Genomic DNA, 16,385 nt, shown 5'->3' on the forward strand with positions numbered 1-16,385 from the left:
CAGGCTGCGCGGGGCGGCCGCCAGGGGGCGGCACAGGATCGCCGGCCCGGCCGCAGCCCTGCCTCGCGGGGACGTCGTTCCGCCGCCTGTGGGGGACCGTTTGGCCGGCGCACAGGCGAGGCTCCACTTCCGGCCGCCTGGCCCGGGGAACTCTCGGGGAGCGGGAGGCGGGGATCCGAAGGCCTGGCGCTCGCCCGGCTTTCCCAGCGCGGAGCCCCGGCAAATCCTGGTTAACCGCAGGGCCTCCTCCGCTTCCTCCCGCAGCAGCGGGCGAGGAAAGCCCCGCCGGACTGAAGGCTGGAGGCCTCCGGGGAGCAGGTGGGTGTTCGCCCCCTCCTCTCCCGCCTGAGGAAGGGGAGCCTGGTCTCCTCAGCCGCGCCTCCTGTCCCGCCTCGGCCGGCCCTTCCCTCACCCTCCAGATGAGCCTGCAGCGGCGTCCCTAGAGGGACTCCGCACCCGAGGCTGGGGGCTGGGGGGGTGGGGGTCGGGGGGCGCTTTGTGGGAAGACTGCAGGCGGGGGGGGGGGGGGGTTGAGCTTGCCTGCTGCCCAGGATGAGCTCTCGGTGGCTCCTAATATGGATGGGGCTGCAGGACCAGGTCTTTGGGAAGGAAGGAGAGCCCCGAAGAGCTCCCCATTCTCAAGGGCTGCTGATATGCTTTGGCTTTACTGGGCACTTCGTGTGGTTTGTGGGTGTTTTTCGGAGTCTGGAGCCCCTGAGGAATGTTAAAGGGCTCACGGATGTCAGCTAGAGGCTGCCTGCGCCCCACAGGACTTTGAGTGGGGGGGAATCCTCTGTTGAAGCCCATCCAACGGCCCCTAATTTTTCAGCCAGACGGCAGCGCATCTTCATTTATTTTGTGTTCTGGGACTTTTTTAAAAAAAGAAATCGTTTAAGTTAAACTCTCCAATGAAAAACAAAACAAAACAAAAAAAGCAGCACACTCAGCAATTGTCCAGAAAAACATCTGGCTCTCTTTTCCCTGCGCAGCTGTTTTCATTCTGAAGAATCAATGCTGGCTCCCAGTGTGCATTTCTTCAGCCTTTGGCTCATGGGAGAGGCCGTGCCTGGCAAATCCTGGTGCCGGTGAAATGCCAGCTCAGAGAAGCTGCCTTCTACACCTGCCTTTGACCTCCTGTGCCTCGTACAGGGAATGGCCGCCTTTCTTTTGTAAGGGGGCTTTGGGCTAATCAGCGTCAGCAGCCACCAGGGAGCTGCAGTTAGGCAACCCGGAAAGGGACCGAAGAGCGGTTGCCCCTCAATGCTTCCTCAGCAGCCTTTGGCAGTGGCTTCCCCAACAAGCACAGCCTCCTCCTCCTCCTCCTCCTCCCTGCTTCAGACGGAGTCATTTGCTTGGGATGAGGCTAGCTCACCCTCCCCCGAGGGTTGGGGGTGGCAGAAGTGGCACTTGTTGCCTGTCATCCACTTGTTGCCAGTAACCAATTTCTCTCCTGCTTCCAGGACGAGGGGGCAGCTGTCTTCCATCCCCCAGAAGACACCCTGATGGAAGATTGCCCAAGTCACAGCTCCAGTGGTGAGGCCCAGCTTCTGATGGCTCTTCCTCCTCCTTTTCCTGGCTCCTTGTGTGGAGTCCTTTACCCTCTGGGGTCCCTGTTTTTAGATACCAGCCAGTAGGTTGGCCACAAAGACTGGGCCACAAAGGTTGTGGTAGAGAGGTAGATATTTCAGGGCTGCGGGTCTCCTTCTTTAAATGAGTCCCCCTAAAACCACACCAAGGGTTTTAGTCCCCTGCAAGTTGGGCCCAGAGGTTTCCTGCAGCCGTCGGTGCAGACCCCCCCTCCCGCCCCCCTTTCTTGGACTTCACAAGTTTGGATCAGTGTGCTTTTGTGTCTCCCTTTAGAAAGCTTTTCTCATTCTTCTTGGCTTTGGGAAAAGAGAGGGGGGGGGAGAGTCCACAGCAACACCCAAGACTGTTTTTTCTGGCCCTCTCACTCCCTGCCCCCATCTACGGTTTGCATAAAACAAGCTTTAGCAGGGAGACCTTGGGGGGTGGGGGCAGGGAGAAACAACATGACCTAAATTATCTTGGGGTAATAGCTAGTTTGTCGTCCTAAAAGAAATTGGTCCTATAGAATGTGTGATGGGTAGGATAGAAGATGTTCGCTCGGGGTGGGGCGGGAGGGGGGAGGCAGTACAGGAAAAATTGCTTGGAGAAGCCAAGTTCGGTAGAAAAAACATTTTTAAGTTTTGGAAGCCCCTGGCGAGGGAGCCTGCTGTGAATATTCCCAAAACTTCCCAGAAGATTCTCTCCCAGCCACAGTCTGAGAAGACTGCAGGCTTCCACCAGATGTAAGCACTCCAAGGAAACTTTGGCTGCCTTGTTGGGTTATCTCCTATGCTCCAGCCCACCCCCTATCTCTGATCGGTCCAGGGGTGGCCTCTGCCTGTCACCCTCCCTCTGTCTGTCCTTCCTGCAACAGGCAGCCCCTCCTCAGCTGTTTCCAAGACAAACACTGAATTTGCAGAAGGAGGGGAGGGGGGGCGCTTCCTCTAATTAAAGGCTTGGAGCCCAAGGCTGTCAGCCTGCCAAGCTGAAGGCCCAGCTCCCTCTTCTCCTTTGCAGGCAGAGGCTCCAGCAGGCAAGAGTTGCTTCCCCCCCCCCGAGCCACATTGCTCAGATCTCTGGGTGCCCCCCCCATGCCAAGCCATCAAGTCTCCCGCGCCCCCTGTGCACGCTCACACTCAGGGACTCCTTTCACACTGTCCCTTTAAACCCCCTTTCTTTGATGTCCAATTTTTGAGAAGCAAAGACACCTGCAGCAGGGTGAGGTGCTACCCCCCCCTCCATTTTGTCTCGGGGGGAGGGGGACGTCCTGGCTCAGACTGAGCTGTGGCTGCCTGCAAAGGACCGCTTGCCCAGCATCTCCCCAGACCTCAAAGGCTGGAAGCCTCTGCTGTCCCATCCCAAACTCTGGCACCTTCCCAGCCCTGTCCCTGGGGAGTCAGACCGCTGCCCCCCTCTCCCTCCTGGGAGGCTGCAGGATGGGAGGGAGGCCTCTCCTGTTCCTGTCCAGAGGGCTGTTTGCATGAGGACTGGTAATTTCGGGCTGCCATCTCACTCTGTCAAACTCGCATCTCCCCCCTCCCCTTTTGCTAAACCGGGCGTGAGCGTGGCCAGTGCGTGGTGCTTCCAGCCCGTGGGCCGTGAGTTTGGCAGCCCTGCTCTAAGGTGTCTCACCAGCCAAAGCACTGGGGCCTGCATTTCCTGCTCCACCACAGGGGGAAAAGGAGAGGCCGAGGGGAGGGAGGGAGGGGCAGTTGTGGGTCTCTGCGGAGAAGCATTTCCTGGAAGGGAGGAAGGTCAGAGGGCCTAGTCCTGCCAGGAAGCAGTTGATCTGGCCTCTTGTTGGCCCCGAGTTCCCAGGGGGTCTTCCTGGGTGGAGGTCATTGCAACAAGCCCCCCGCCCTCCACGTGACAATGTTCTGGATGGGCAAGGGCTTGGCCCTTTGGTCTTTATTTCCGTAGAAATCTTAGCCATTTAGATGAGCGATGGAAAGGCAAAGACGGTTTTCGGGTTTTGTTCGGGAGGCGTCAAGGGTTAGGGCAGGAGGACCCTCCTTGGCCGAGCCATAAGCTCCACCCAAGAAGCGTGGGTGTGTGGTGGTGGTGGGAGCCCTGGGCCAGGCGGGTGGAAGGAACCACTTTACATTTTGTTTCTCTCCTTCCCTGGGTTTTCTCCCTCTCCCTCCAGAGCAAGACCCCTTGCTTCAGAATCTTCATGCTCTCTGGGCATGCAAGGACATGGAAAAGGTGAGTTGGATAAAGCGTCGTAGATGAAGTGGCCAGGTTTGCGGCAGTGCCCACCCCCCATGGGGATATCCACCCCCTCCTCTTTCGGAAGAGGAAGCTGTGTGCCCCCCACCCTCTTGCTCAGCCCCCCTGCTTGGTGAACAGCTCAGGTCTTCTGCTCCCACCCACCGGGGGATTCAGCAGGTCAGTTTGCGCTGTCTCCCCTTCTCCCTCGCTGGGAGGCTGGCCCTCTCAGAGGCCGGCTGTACCCCTGGGATTTGCAGCCTGTGGGCTGGCAGAGCAGCGTCCGTAGAGATCCTTCTGGGTCTCCCTAGCTCCGGGAAGAAATGTGCCTGGGATTTGCCAGCCTGCCTGACCCCTTGGCCTGGCTCCTGGACGTGCTGGATTGCGGTGTGGACCGGAGAGGGCCGGGCTTGCTGACCCACATCGTCCGTGAGCTGCAGGGCTGGATAAAGAGGCGTGCCATGGATCAGCCGGTAAGGGGGACTGCCGGGCTTAGCTGGGACATAGGCCTCAGAGACTTGGGGTGCCCTGGAGAGACGCAGAAGCCTTGGAGCTGCTTCTCCCCCAGGGTGCTCCCGGGGCTCCCCTTGTGGCCAGGTGGGGTTGGTTGCCACTTCCTGCAGGCTTGGAGAGGGAAGAGGGGTCCCCCGTTTCTCCAATTTCGGTTGAGTCTTAAGATTCACAGCCTCCCCCCTCCCTCCCTCCCTCCCCCTCCCTCTCTCTCTCTCTGGTGTCCTCAGTCCGGCTTAAAGCTGGAAAAGCTGCAGGCCCGCCTCTTTCCCTTGCTCGCCGGGTGCCATGTCAGCCTGCTGCAGCCCCTGATCACCATCTATCAGCTCCACACGGCAGACCGCCACCGTTTGCTGGGCTTCGTCCGCCAGCTCTGCCGGCAGGGGAAGTTCAAAGAGGTGAGGTGCCCTGGCTTGGCCACTGGGGGGCAGCGTTGCTCTCCCTCTGGGACTGCGAGGGAAGGGCCTGGGAGCAGGTGGCGGCAGGCGCAGGAGGGCTTTCCGGGTAACGGTGGGCAGCCCCCTCTCTCGCCGGGCTCCTTTGGGAGACCATGTGGGACTCCTGTGGGCCTGCCTGGAGTCTGCCGCCCTCTGAGTCCCCCCCCACACCCACACCCCTGCCAGCCAGCCCTTCCGAGGGCCTCTGTGCCTGCCTGAACCGCCCTTCCTGGCACGCCCCTTACCCCGTGGGACTCCATGGGAACGAAGGCCATTCTCCCACCCGCACCCATCATTCGGTGCCCCCGTGATGCCGCAAAGGACACGGCCCCTTTGACTGGCGGGGTCCCACGGCTTAACGTGCCCTGATATTTCGTGTTGGAGGGATGGCGGCTGTCTCGGGGCCGTTGTCCTTTCAGCTGTTTTATGGATGTTTCTTAAGCAACTCCTAAAGGGGAAAAAAGAAGACATCCGTGCCTGTAGAAGGGGAGGGGGGGGGGGGTTTCCCGGCTTGTGGCTAAAGATGGGTGGGGAAGAAGGGGTCTTTCTGTGGGGCTGCCTGAAGTAGAGCCGTTTTTCCCCCAAGGGCTGCTCTGCTCCGTTCAGCTGGAGGCCTCCCTCCTGGCTACTGGGGCGGCCCAGGGCGCATCCCGGCCTGGGAAAAGTCTCTTCCGGTTGGAAGGACTTTCGGATTACGAGGGGCAGAGGCTTCCCCCAGTCATTGCTAAGTCATTGGGCTCTGCAGGAAGCCTTCTTTCCCCTGCAGCCCTGGGAGAGGAGGGCAATTGACTGGCACCAGTCTGTGTGTGTGTGTGTGTGTTAATTTGTGAAAGGGTGTGTGTGAATTCAGAACAGCTCCATCCCCAGGGAGGAGGAAGGAAGGGACCACCAGCCAGAGGCTCCGTTTTGAGAGAGAATTCACCCTCAGCTGGACTCAGAAAGGGGAGAAGGACGGTGGCCTTGGGGGCTTCCCAGGTGGGCCCCTCCCTGGTCACAGAGGAAAGTGGCTAGTCAGGCATTTGCAACGCTCCAGCATCCCCTCACTCCTTACCGGCCGGACTCCGGGCTGCCCTTGCTGGTTCCCATTGGATTCCAGACAGCAGCCGGTCCCAAGAGTCTATAAAAATAACAGCAAGGGAAAAGCACGGAGGAGCAGTTGGTGTTTTTTTTTTCGCCAGCCTCCTCCCTCCCTCCCTCCACTCTCGCTCTCATTTCCATAGCTGATCAAAATAGAAGCCTGGGAATGGCTTTGGCTCCCCCACCCCCTTCCCTTTGGTAGTCTTCAGCTTTTCAGAGGGGGCAAAGTGAGGTCCGTATTGGAGGCTCGGGATGGCTGTGGAAGACCTCTGTATTTCAAATGCCCTGCTGTGCGTTTAAAGCCACTTTGTGCACTTCTGAAGGAACGGCCAGAAGCATTTCGGGCTCCCAAGCCCTTGCCGTTAGTCCCTGCAGGCCGAGGGTCCTGGGGGGTGGGGGTGGGGAAAGCTTTGTTTGTAAAGGCTGGGTCAGGGGAGGCTTCTGGACCGGGCACACGCACGAAGAGCCCTACCAGAGGCCAACGACATGGGTGGAGTCCTTCGTGCCCTCCCAGTTTGGCTGTTTGCTTGCAGATGTTTCCTTGCCCAACTGGGCAGTACCAGCGGGATGAGTCCCTGGTGCTTGGAGGCGTTGGGTGCTCTTTGGGGGGCCAAAGTCACTCAAAGGGGGATGTGCCCCTCATGAAATGTGTGTGCATTGTGAGAGGGGGGGGTAGGAGGCCCTCTTGCTGTGCTTGAAGGGGCACAGAGAGAGCGTTTTGGCAACCCTAAGGAGCCGCCTTGAAAAATGCCCGCAGGCTGGCCAGTGTGCTCACCCACAAACCCTTCCCGTTGATTCTTGGCCCTGCTTCATGAACTGTCCCCCCACCTCCACTTGTTTCCTAGGCTGCTACTTTGAGCATAAAACTGAAACTGCAACCAGACCTGGAATTTGAGAAGGTAAATCCCGTGTAAAATGCAGAAGTCCTTGCATCATCTTCCTGAAATGCTAGCTGTCCACCTGCAGGGACAGAGAGCATTCAGGGTTCTCTGGCCCGATCCGGTAGCTCTTTGGGGGTTTCTTGCTGCAACCTTTGAGACTAAGGAGAGTGCGGAGTGCCAATGCGCCTTCCCCCTTCTTCTGTGCCCTAGATGTGCATTCCGTTGTTGCTTCAGGACAAAACGGAACTCGTCGAAGCTTACGTGGAAGGCAGCCCTGAGCTGCAGCAGAGCCTCCTGCGGCTCCTGGACTCGTGGTCCGTTCCAGGCTTCCAGGTCAAAGACCTGGCAAGGTGAGGGGGCTGCTGGGAGGCCGCCCGGGGAGGACTCCTTTCCTGGGGGAGCAGCATTCCCTCTCCCGCAGTCAGCTGAGCAAAAGGGAAATAGCAGCCAGCTTTCCCGAAATTCGCTCTGCAGGATGAGTAAACGTTCTTTCTCCCCCCCTTGTGGCTTTTGTTCTTAACTTTAACTGCGGCTTATAATTAATGTGAGGAAGGGGAGCACCAGAGTCCCACCTGCTGAACACCAAAAAGGTCCCCACACAAAGCACAGGTCTTGGCTGCCGTGTGAATTCGGTTTCCAAACTGTCCCCGGATGCGTCTTCTGTTCTCCTGATGAATCAGAGCACGCTAGGGGTGCTGGTGGGGGGCTTGTATGCACCCCGTGTGTGTGTGTGTGTGTGTGTGTCATCCTTGGTTAAGCGGCTGGGAGGAATTCTGCCCAGGGGCAGCTGGCAGGCGGCTCAGGGGTCTTGCTGGCTGCACTGACTCCCTCCGCCTGCTTGGGTCCCTTTCAGGCAGTACCAGGCCCTTCCGGGCAAGTGGCCGGAAAAGATCAACTGCAGGACAATGCATAAAATGGCCTTCCGGGTACTGGACAGATACAGCCTGGACCCAGGTGGGGACGCCCGGCAAGTTCCCCGGGGGGGGGGGGGAGCTGGATGGACTCCGGGGTTGCTGAGGGTTGTTTCCGATTGAGAGAGGGGCCGTGGGGCACCCTGCGAGGTGAGCTGGTGCCAGCAGCAGAGGGCAGGCGAGAGCTGCCCTAGAACGTGGGACTCTCCTGCCTCTCCCTGGGGGAAGGACCTGCTCCCTCTCCTGCTGCTTTGTTGCTTGGAGTCCCACGCACAGGCATACACTTATGCGTTTCAGGGGGAGGGGGGGGTTGAATAGCAGAGCCTTCCCGGTGTTGGTCCCTCTGTGTCCGTTGGGACTACAGCCTCCTGCGTCCTCGGTTTCAGAGCTCTGGGCAGGGGTGAAGGTCCTGGGCAGGAGGTAGAGTGAGCCCAGCTTGGTCCCTTTCTCTGCTTCCACTGACCCATCCTCTCCCTCTCCCCCCCCCCCCCTAGCTCTTTGTCCCCATATTCTCAACCAGCGACACCTGGGCACTTTGAAATACCTGCTGTACAAGAGATTTGTTGAGGTAGGTGTTGGGAAGAGGGAGGGCACGAAAAGGCCACGGAGGCTCCAGTCCAGTCTCTTCACAGCCTTGTTTTGCAACATCTCTTACAGAAATCCATGACGCAAGAAAACTGGGAAGATCACATCCAGGTCAGTGTGACTTTGCTCCCAGCCAGGGAGTTCTCTGTGGCTGCTGCCCATGAGACCATAGCGTGGCTGGCTTGGTTTGGGCGCAGGCTGGGTGCCAAGCAGTTGTTATGGTTTGCCAGGTAGAGCTGCGTTGAAACCAACTGTGGCTCTTTGCAGGGGGTGAATCTCTCTCTCGGGTCTCCCGTGCTGAAGCAGAGGAAACCTCTGGCTTCTAATCCTCACTCCCTTCCACGTCAGAAGTCCCTCAGAGGCTCCCGGGGTACAATCAGTGTAGATCGGGCTTTTCCCCTCATCGGAGAAGTTCTCCATTCCAGCAGGTTCTGTCAACCTTCCCAACCGTTCCTCCACCCTTGTAGGTAGCGTCGCCTCCGTCCCTCTCTGGGCTCATCCCACCGGTTCTGGCTTTTCTTTGGGTGGCCGGGGCCCTCTGCGTTAGACTCGGTTATATTTTGAAGTGCTTTGATGTGGAATTGTCCCAGGGTGGGGACTTAGGAAGGTCACCTTGGAGAGCATCAACCGTACCGAAAGGGAAGGACCCGGAGGAGGAGGAGGAGGAGGAGGAGGAGGATGCTCTCTTTGGAAGGTGGCAGTGATGGGCTGAGGGGAATCCTAGTTGATTGCCTGCCCTCTCAAGCATCCCGGCTCCACAACCGAGAGCCCTGGGGGATTTGCAGAAGGGCATCGAGAGAGATTAGAAAGAGGAAGAAAATGCCTCTGGCAAGCCTTCCTTTGGATCAGGGCCTTGCAAACTTCCTGTCTGCTGCTTTGGCCTGCAGCCAGGTAGATGCCTCAGAGTAAGGAGCTGTCGCCCTCCATCCCACCACAAAAGGGGATGTAGAGAATGCCAACGCCCAGCCTTCGGCTTATTTGTAGGTCCAGGGGGTCGGAGTTGGACTTGGGGGGCATCTGCTCCCCCAAGCCCCAGCCCCAAAAGCACCCACAGCCAGCAGCGACCGAGGCAGCTCAACAGCAGCAGAGAGGGGGCAGTGCTGGGTCTTCCTCCTTGCTTCTGTTAATGGGGAAACTGCCCACTAATCCCCTTCCTCAGCTGAAATGGGCCACAGCAAGCTGTCCAGAGCCCCCGCTGTCAACCGCAACTGGGGGCCTGGGGCTGAGAGTGCGGACGGGCTGTGAATCCGAGTTGCCCGGGCAACTTCCTGTTGCTGCCGCCTCCATCTTCCTGCCAGGGCGGGCAGGCGCAGACGCAGTCTCCTGCTGCTGGGTGCGCAATGGGAGGGCAGGAGAGCTGCCAGGCCTCATTCCTAAGATACCTCCAGACACCTGAGGGGCTGGCGCTCCTCCTGGAGTGGGGATAAATCTCTCAGTGGCTGCAGGGGAAGAGGGGCCAGGGGGCTGCAGACTCTGCCCCCAGAGAGGAAGTGGGACTGGGGCAGAGCCAAAGGGAAGGAAGTGACACTATGCCACACGCATCTGCTGGAAAACAGCCCGTCGGGCCAGGGGACGAGCCCTGGATGGAAGGCAAAGTGAAGCCATTGTGCCTGTCAGGGGTCTTTTGTGTTCACCTCCCATTGATTCCTGTTCATTAGCCTCCTCCTCCTCCTGGATTTCCTCCCCCCCCCCCTGCTTCACTTTTGCCAGAGGCCGCTTGGCCTGTTGGCTGGGAGCCAGCGCCCCCCCCCTTGGCGTGCCCTGAGTGGGACAGGAGGGGACGCTGCCCCCTCCCCCAGCCGCCGCTTCTTCCCCGGGTTTCCCCAGCCCTGCTGCCTCAGCGGCTCCGCAGGGAAGAGGCCAGGTTCCCACACGTTACCTGCCTTCTGCTGTCGCTGGAGAGAGGAATGCGGCCCAGCCGGTGTTTTGCCTCCGGTGCCGAACCCATAAAACAAAACCGGAACGGTGGGAAAGGCCAATGCAGGGCTCCGGTTTCAGGCTCGCTTGCTCCTCGGGAATCCCGCACAGGAAGGCAGGAGGAGAGGACGAGCGGAGGGAGAACCAATGTCCCTGGCAGCTCTTCCCACGGAGGACGGGAATGGGGGTGGGTGGGGGCTGCGGGGTGTGTGTGTGTTAAGGAAAGTATTTTAAACAATGCATACTAAATAATAAATACCAAAGCACAGTTTTCCGTAAAAGAGATGGAGAAAAACCTTTTCCCTTATGGCTGCGTTGGGGGGCCACAGCCCCCCATTAGGAGTCGCTCCAAAAACCCCTACCTTGCTGCCCGGGAAGGGGGGGGGTGTCTTCCCTTTGCCTTCCCTGACTGAGGGGCAGCTCTGGATCCCACCTACTCCCCGAGAACTTTGACCCCCCAAATGCCCCGTGGGCTGCACCGCCCCAGGCGAGGGGGGGAGACGACTGGGCTGCCTCCCGGCCCACCAGCATCCCTCTCTTCTCTGCCTGCTTTCCAGGGCATCGTCCAGGACAACCGGTGGCTGCAAGAGCAGCTGGTGCAACTCCTGGTCCATTACGCTGGCCTGGGGGTCGCTGCCCAGTGGGCCCGGCACTACAGCCTCCCCGGGGACAGCTTGCCGTCTGGCCTGGCAGCCAGGATAGGAGAGCCGGCCATCCCGGAGAGGTAGAGAGACAGCCAGCGTGTGTGTGTGTGTGTGTGTGTGTGTGTGTGTGTGTGTGTGTGTGTGTCCGTCCTCCTTCCCTGCGGGCGGCAGAATCAGCCAGGGCCTTCCTTGGAAAGGGAGGAAATCCTTGCGTCTCCAGCCTTTGGCCCAGGGCTCCCAGTCCCTCTGATGGGGGCCTTCTGGGCAGGGTGGGTGGGTGGCTTCCACGTCTCCTAGACCTGCCCCAAGAGTGGGGAGAGGAAGTCCCCGGCAGGCCCTTCTCCGCTTTTGGCCTGGGGCTTGTTTCTGGGTGTGGGGAAGGTCTTCCTTCTGTTTGTTTAAAAGACCCCCCCCCCCCAGGGACGATGCCTCTGAGCAGAGTGCTTGGGACAGCACGAGGGAGGGCTGCTACCAGCTGCCGGTGCCAAGGGAAGCTGTCCTGTTCTTATCCACCTGGGAAGAGGTGATGGCGTGCCAGGAAGAGGTGCTGCGGGTGAGGACTCCCCTCCTCTGGCTGTGGGGGGCTTTTCTCCTGGCTTCCAAGATCCCCCTGGATGTTCCCCCACTTTCACTCAGTCACTTCATCGGGGCTGGTGGCCAACGGTGCCCTTTCCTGAAGCGCCCAGGCGGGGAGACCGCCCCCATCCTCTGGGGAAGGGAAAGAGCCTTCGTGCTTTTCAAAGGCTCCGTGGGGCCCCTGGGCCCTTCCTTCCACAAGCCCCACGCGGGGGAGTCCGGCTGCAGCTCCTCCTCCTCCTCCTCAGCGGTATCTCTGGGGGGCAGCACCCAAGGCTCACCAGATAAACCCCCCCCCCCGGTCCTTCCCTCCACAGCCTGGGCAGGTCGTTGGCATCGACATGGAGTGGCGCCCCTCGTTCAGCGCCATCGGAGGGAAGCCGCGGGTGTCGCTTGTTCAGCTGGCGATTTGGGGCCACGTCTTCCTCCTGGACATGCTTCAGCTGCTCAGGCAGGGGGAAGAGGAGGCGCAGGCCGCCGTCTGCGGCTTCTTCCAGACCCTCCTGGCTGACCCAGCCATCGCGAAAGTAGGCAAGTGGTGCAGGGTAGCCCCTCAAATGCTGAAATGCTGCTATCACGTCCCCTCTAGTCCTCCTTTTCTCTAGTCAAGCCCAAACCCTGCAGCCGTTCTCCGTGTTCTTCTCCCCAGGCCTCAGTAGCCCCTCTCTGCTCTTTTCCCAAAGTCTCAGGGTCTCCTTTGTCATGTGGGGCCCAAAACTGGACGCAGGATTCCAGGCGTGGCCTTACGACATCCCATGTGGGTTCCCAGGTCTCCCTTTGGGCTCTGGAGCAGCCGAAGGTGGAGGGGAACCCGAGCGAGGCTCTGTCTCTTCTCTGCAGGCTACGGGATGTCAGGGGACCTGCATAACCTCATGGCGACCTGTGGCATTTCCAGAGCTGCTGACTTTCAGCTCTGTGGAATTCTGGACCTCCAGCTGGTGCACCAAAAGGTCAGGAGAGAAAGTGGGATTTCGGGCCCATGGAGGTGACACACACACATCCCAAGGTTGGGTGGATTGGGCCCTCTCTGCCCACCTTGGGGTGCTTCAGGGCGAATCCCCGGCTTCTTCTTTTCACAAACGCTGTACGGCCCCTTCGGCCGGATCTTCTTGGGGAATAACACACACACACACACACCCTCCATATTTCATCCTCTCTAAACCAGGAAATGCCCTTCCCAAGACTTGGCCCAAATCCAGGGTTAAGGACACTGCCTCACCTTGTCTTCCTTCCTTCCCTCCTTCCTTCCTTCCTTCCTTCCTTCCTTCCTTCCTTCCTTCCCTCCTTCCTTCCTTCCTTCCTTCCTTCCTTCTCCAGTTGCCCAAACGCTCCAAGAAGAGCTGCCAGCCTGCACTGGAGCCCTGGCCTGCGAAGGAGAAGGCCTGGGGGAGCAGGGTCCCCGAGAAGGGGCTCAGCCTGCTGGTGCAGGAGGTCCTGGGCAGACCCCTCAACAAGACCGAGCAGCTGTCCAACTGGGAGAAGAGGCCCCTTCGGGAGACGCAAATCCTTTACGCAGGTCTGCCCCCCTTGCCCCCCTTTCCAGCTGAGCAGGAGGGCACTTTAGTGGGGTGCAGTGGGGTGCCCTCAAGAGCTTAGCTGCAGGAGCAGTCCAACCTTTTCCCTCCGGGGAGCTTTCTGCGTGGTTACAGACAGGCACTCTTTCCGCCTCAGCTTCTCTGCCCCAGAGGTTGACGCTGTCCTACCCTGCAGGGCTGTTTATAGAGATAGCAGCCCTGACCGCGGTGCCTTCCTGCAGCCTGTGATGCCTACTGCTTGCTGGAGGTGCATGCGAAGCTGTTGAAGGACCCAGCTGCCTTCGGCCTGAGCTCCGATCTGGTGGGGATCACGAGGAAAGCCGGCCACCCCGAGGCGAAAGCAAAGAAGCCACCGAGGAGGAAGCAGGAAGGGCCTCCCGTGAGCAAGGAGGTGAGGGAGACCGAAGCCAGAGAAAGGAGGCCGCTGCTGAGCAGGCCCCCACCTGAGCTGCAGGCGGCCGAATCTCTGGGCCAACGCTGGGCTCGTCCCTCGGGCAGCAATGCTTCGGGGCCTCTTCCTCCTCTGGGGTTCTCAGGTGGCAAAGGGGTTCAGGGCCAAGCCCCCCCCTCCCCCTTTGGCGAAATGGGGCTAGACCCTGGACGGGCCCATTTTCCCCTGCAGAGCCCAGCACCCGTCCCGGCAGAGGTGCCCAGTGCTTCCGTTGGCATCCTGGCGCAAGACTTCCGCGTGGTCTGTGACAACATGCTGCAGGGCCTGGGACGGTCCCTGCGCTGCCTCGGGGTGGACGTCCGGATCCTGGGGAACGAGGACGAGCACCGGAGGGCTGCCGAGGTTGGTGGCCGTTGGGCCGAGTCTTCTTGGGTGGGAGGGGGCTCCTGCCAAGGCCGTTGGCGTGGGCCCCGCCCTGGGCCTAGCAGAGAAGTCTGGGCTCCGGTTCGACCCGCAGGAAAGTCCTGGACCGTCCAAAGGAGGGCAGCTTGCAGCCCTTCCGAAGACCAGAGGCCTCGTGGCTGCAGGCAGAGGGGCTCCTGCTTGGCTCCAACCTGGCCCCCTCACTCATTCCACGCCCGGCTTCCCCGGAAGGGTGTCTGTTTCCATGGAGACCGGGCCCCTGGCCTGCCCAGTGCTACCACACAGTTTTCTTTTTTATTTTAAAACAAACAAAAATATACATTAAAAAAAATATCATCAGTTCCATATCTATTGAGCGTGTTGTTTGGTCAGAAACATTTGTGCATCACCGCTTTCAATTACACGGAGAATCAGTCGTTACCAGCCCAATAGACGTTAATACATTGATGATCATTGTAGATCATTGTAGATCATATATTCAGTTTACTCTCAGAATTTCCTCCTTTTGAACATGGTGGCTCTGAGCCACGCTTGGCCAATCAAAGATGCCCCCCAGCCCTTCTGAACTTCCCCCCCCCCACTCCCCCCTCTCCCCAGCTCTTCTCCTGGGCTCAGTGGGCAGGTGGACCAGGAAGCTCCCTGCAAGCAGCCGCCGGCCCACCCTCCGGCTCCTGTCCCCAACTCCCATGGCTTTGGTTGACCCTGGGACTTGTCAGGTGGAGGGCACAGTGGCGGAGGGGGGGGGGGCATTGTCGTGTTTGTGGTCCCACTTAAATGAAGGGAAGAAAGCAGGAGGTTTCCCACTGCTGCCCCAGAAGTGAAGGGTTGCCCAAAGTAATTGGATTCCTTTCCAGATTGCCAGGGAAGAGAATCGAGTGATTTTGACCTCCGGCCTTCCATTTCATTCGGTGAGTGCATAGAGGGGTGAGGGGAGAGGGGATTTCCTTGGCCAACGTAGACTTCTCTCCTGTCTCTTCCCCTTTGGAGGCCAGGCGGGAATTTCAGCCGGGAGCTTCCCGGCTGCCCTGCAATTCCTCTTCTCAGTCACAGGGTGGTCTCCAGCCCCCCCCCCTCCTTTTCCCAACCAGACTCCCACTTGCTTTTCCCCAGCTGCGGTCCCAAGTGGGCGAAGGCCGGTGTTTCTCAGTGAGCTGCTCAGAGAAGGCCAGGGAACAAGCCCTACAGGTCCTGAGGCACTTCAACGTCCGAGTGGCCTTGGCCGACGTTTTCAGCCGCTGCCAGGTAAGACGGCCGGAGCCCCCCTGCCCTCTCCCTCCGGCAGGCCCTTTCCCAAGTCTTCTGGCTCCCCTCCGTGTCCTTGTGCGACCGGGGACACTGAGCTCCAGGAGCCCCTTCCTCAGAGCCCTTCAGCCTGTGTGGAAAATGTGTTTCCTTCTCGTGGCCTGCAGGGGAGGGTTGAAGGGCAGGACAGGAGATATGGGGTGTGTGTGTGTGTGTGTCGTCTTTGGTGCCTCAGTGGGGCTGCGAAGGGGCCTCGGGCTCAGGGCCCCTTAGCTGTGCACCGCCTCTTGTGGAATTCTGTACAGGACCAGTGGGGTCTCTCTCTCTCTCTTGTGTCTACCCGCCGGGCGTATCCATGCAGGGGCTTCTCCCCTTGTCCTTTGCAGGGGCTGATGGGCTGGGAGCTGGAGGAGGGGGCCATCTCCTCCTCTTGCCCAGGGGGGACTGTGGGGCCTGCAGGCCAGAGCTGGCACCTTCTTTCCAGGCGAGACCCTCCCTCTTGGGCGCAGTGGGGGTGGGGGCGCCCAAGGACGTGTTCATCCCCAGAGAACGGCTGTGGGGTGGAGCCCTGCCCCGGACGGGAGGCGAGGGGCTTGCTCAGGCAGGCTCCTTCCCAAAGCAGAGAGTCTTCTGCACAGGAGCCTCTGGAAGGGAGGGGGGGGGAAAGAGTGAGTGAGGGGGGGGAGGGGAGCCTCTTGGACCCCGGCCGGGATCTCCCCAGCGGTAGCTGCCTTGCAGAGCCCGGCTGCCTGGTTCCCACAGACGGTCTGCTTCCCTGCCAAGATCTCAGTATCTTCAGAAACCCAGCGGAGCATGAAGGTCACAATCAGGGAAGAGCGACACCCCTCCCCCCCACCTCCTCCTTTCCCCTAAGGAGCCCCAGGCTGCCCCCCTCGGAGCCCAGAACGGAGGGAGAGAGGAGCCCTTGCGCCCCCCCTCCCCATCTGATCCAACGAGGGAGGGGAATACACTCCTTTCCCCATCCTGCTCAGAAGGGCCCCCCTTTTGCCTTCCCCCCTGACCTGCCTGCGTCTTCCCTTACCTGAGGCCAGCCTCCTCCAATGGGAAACGGCCCCACAGACTTCCCAGGCTGAGAAGGGCAGCTGGCAGGTGTAGCCCCCCCCCCTCCTTCCCCGGACTGGTTATCTGAGGTCGTGGACTGGGATGCTTGCTTGTTGCTGGAATCGGAAAGAGGAGATGGCCCAGGCCCCTCTTCTTTGGGGACGGTTCAGTGGAGTGCCAGTGGGGCTGGGGAATCTCGGGGGATGGGGACGGGGGACAGAGCTTCGCATTTTCTTTGGGGGTCTTGGAAGCAGCCTTTCTTCCAGCTGGGCCTTAAGGGTCTTTCTGCCCCCAGGGGTCCCCTCTTGCCCCCAGGCAGCTTCGTGGCTTCCACGCTTTACTGGCCCCTTCTGCCCAGGAATTGCTCTCTCTCCTGAGGGTGCAGACTTGGGGTGCGGCCATTCCCTCTCGCTGGAGTGT

At 60.0% G+C, this 16,385-nt stretch overlaps 1 protein-coding gene across 3 annotated transcripts in view; it reads left to right on the top strand.

Annotated features, from left to right (window-relative positions):
* The first annotated feature begins 182 nt into the window (after positions 1–182).
* Positions 183–16,385, top strand: part of EXD3 (exonuclease 3'-5' domain containing 3) — a 31,827-nt gene continuing 15,624 nt past the window's right edge. For 2 of the 3 annotated variants that reach the window (XM_081967714.1, XM_081967716.1), the window contains exons 1-19: positions 183–318; positions 1,461–1,533; positions 3,713–3,771; positions 4,086–4,247; positions 4,515–4,682; positions 6,644–6,697; positions 6,890–7,029; positions 7,533–7,633; positions 8,085–8,158; positions 8,248–8,286; positions 10,650–10,816; positions 11,157–11,289; positions 11,630–11,843; positions 12,153–12,262; positions 12,630–12,828; positions 13,069–13,238; positions 13,470–13,640; positions 14,516–14,569; positions 14,772–14,903. In XM_081967714.1, coding sequence (XP_081823840.1) covers positions 1,503–1,533; positions 3,713–3,771; positions 4,086–4,247; positions 4,515–4,682; positions 6,644–6,697; positions 6,890–7,029; positions 7,533–7,633; positions 8,085–8,158; positions 8,248–8,286; positions 10,650–10,816; positions 11,157–11,289; positions 11,630–11,843; positions 12,153–12,262; positions 12,630–12,828; positions 13,069–13,238; positions 13,470–13,640; positions 14,516–14,569; positions 14,772–14,903 — 2,178 coding nt within the window. In that variant the 5' untranslated portion in view covers positions 183–318; positions 1,461–1,502. Of the gene's footprint in view, positions 319–1,088; positions 1,170–1,460; positions 1,534–3,712; positions 3,772–4,085; positions 4,248–4,514; positions 4,683–6,643; positions 6,698–6,889; positions 7,030–7,532; positions 7,634–8,084; positions 8,159–8,247; positions 8,287–10,649; positions 10,817–11,156; positions 11,290–11,629; positions 11,844–12,152; positions 12,263–12,629; positions 12,829–13,068; positions 13,239–13,469; positions 13,641–14,515; positions 14,570–14,771; positions 14,904–16,385 lie in introns of those variants that run through there. The other variant, XM_081967715.1, reaches the window with a different exon arrangement.

This window comes from Natrix helvetica (genome assembly GCF_964273705.1).
Source record: "Natrix helvetica genome assembly, chromosome: 15".
NCBI lineage: Eukaryota > Metazoa > Chordata > Lepidosauria > Squamata > Natricidae > Natrix > Natrix helvetica.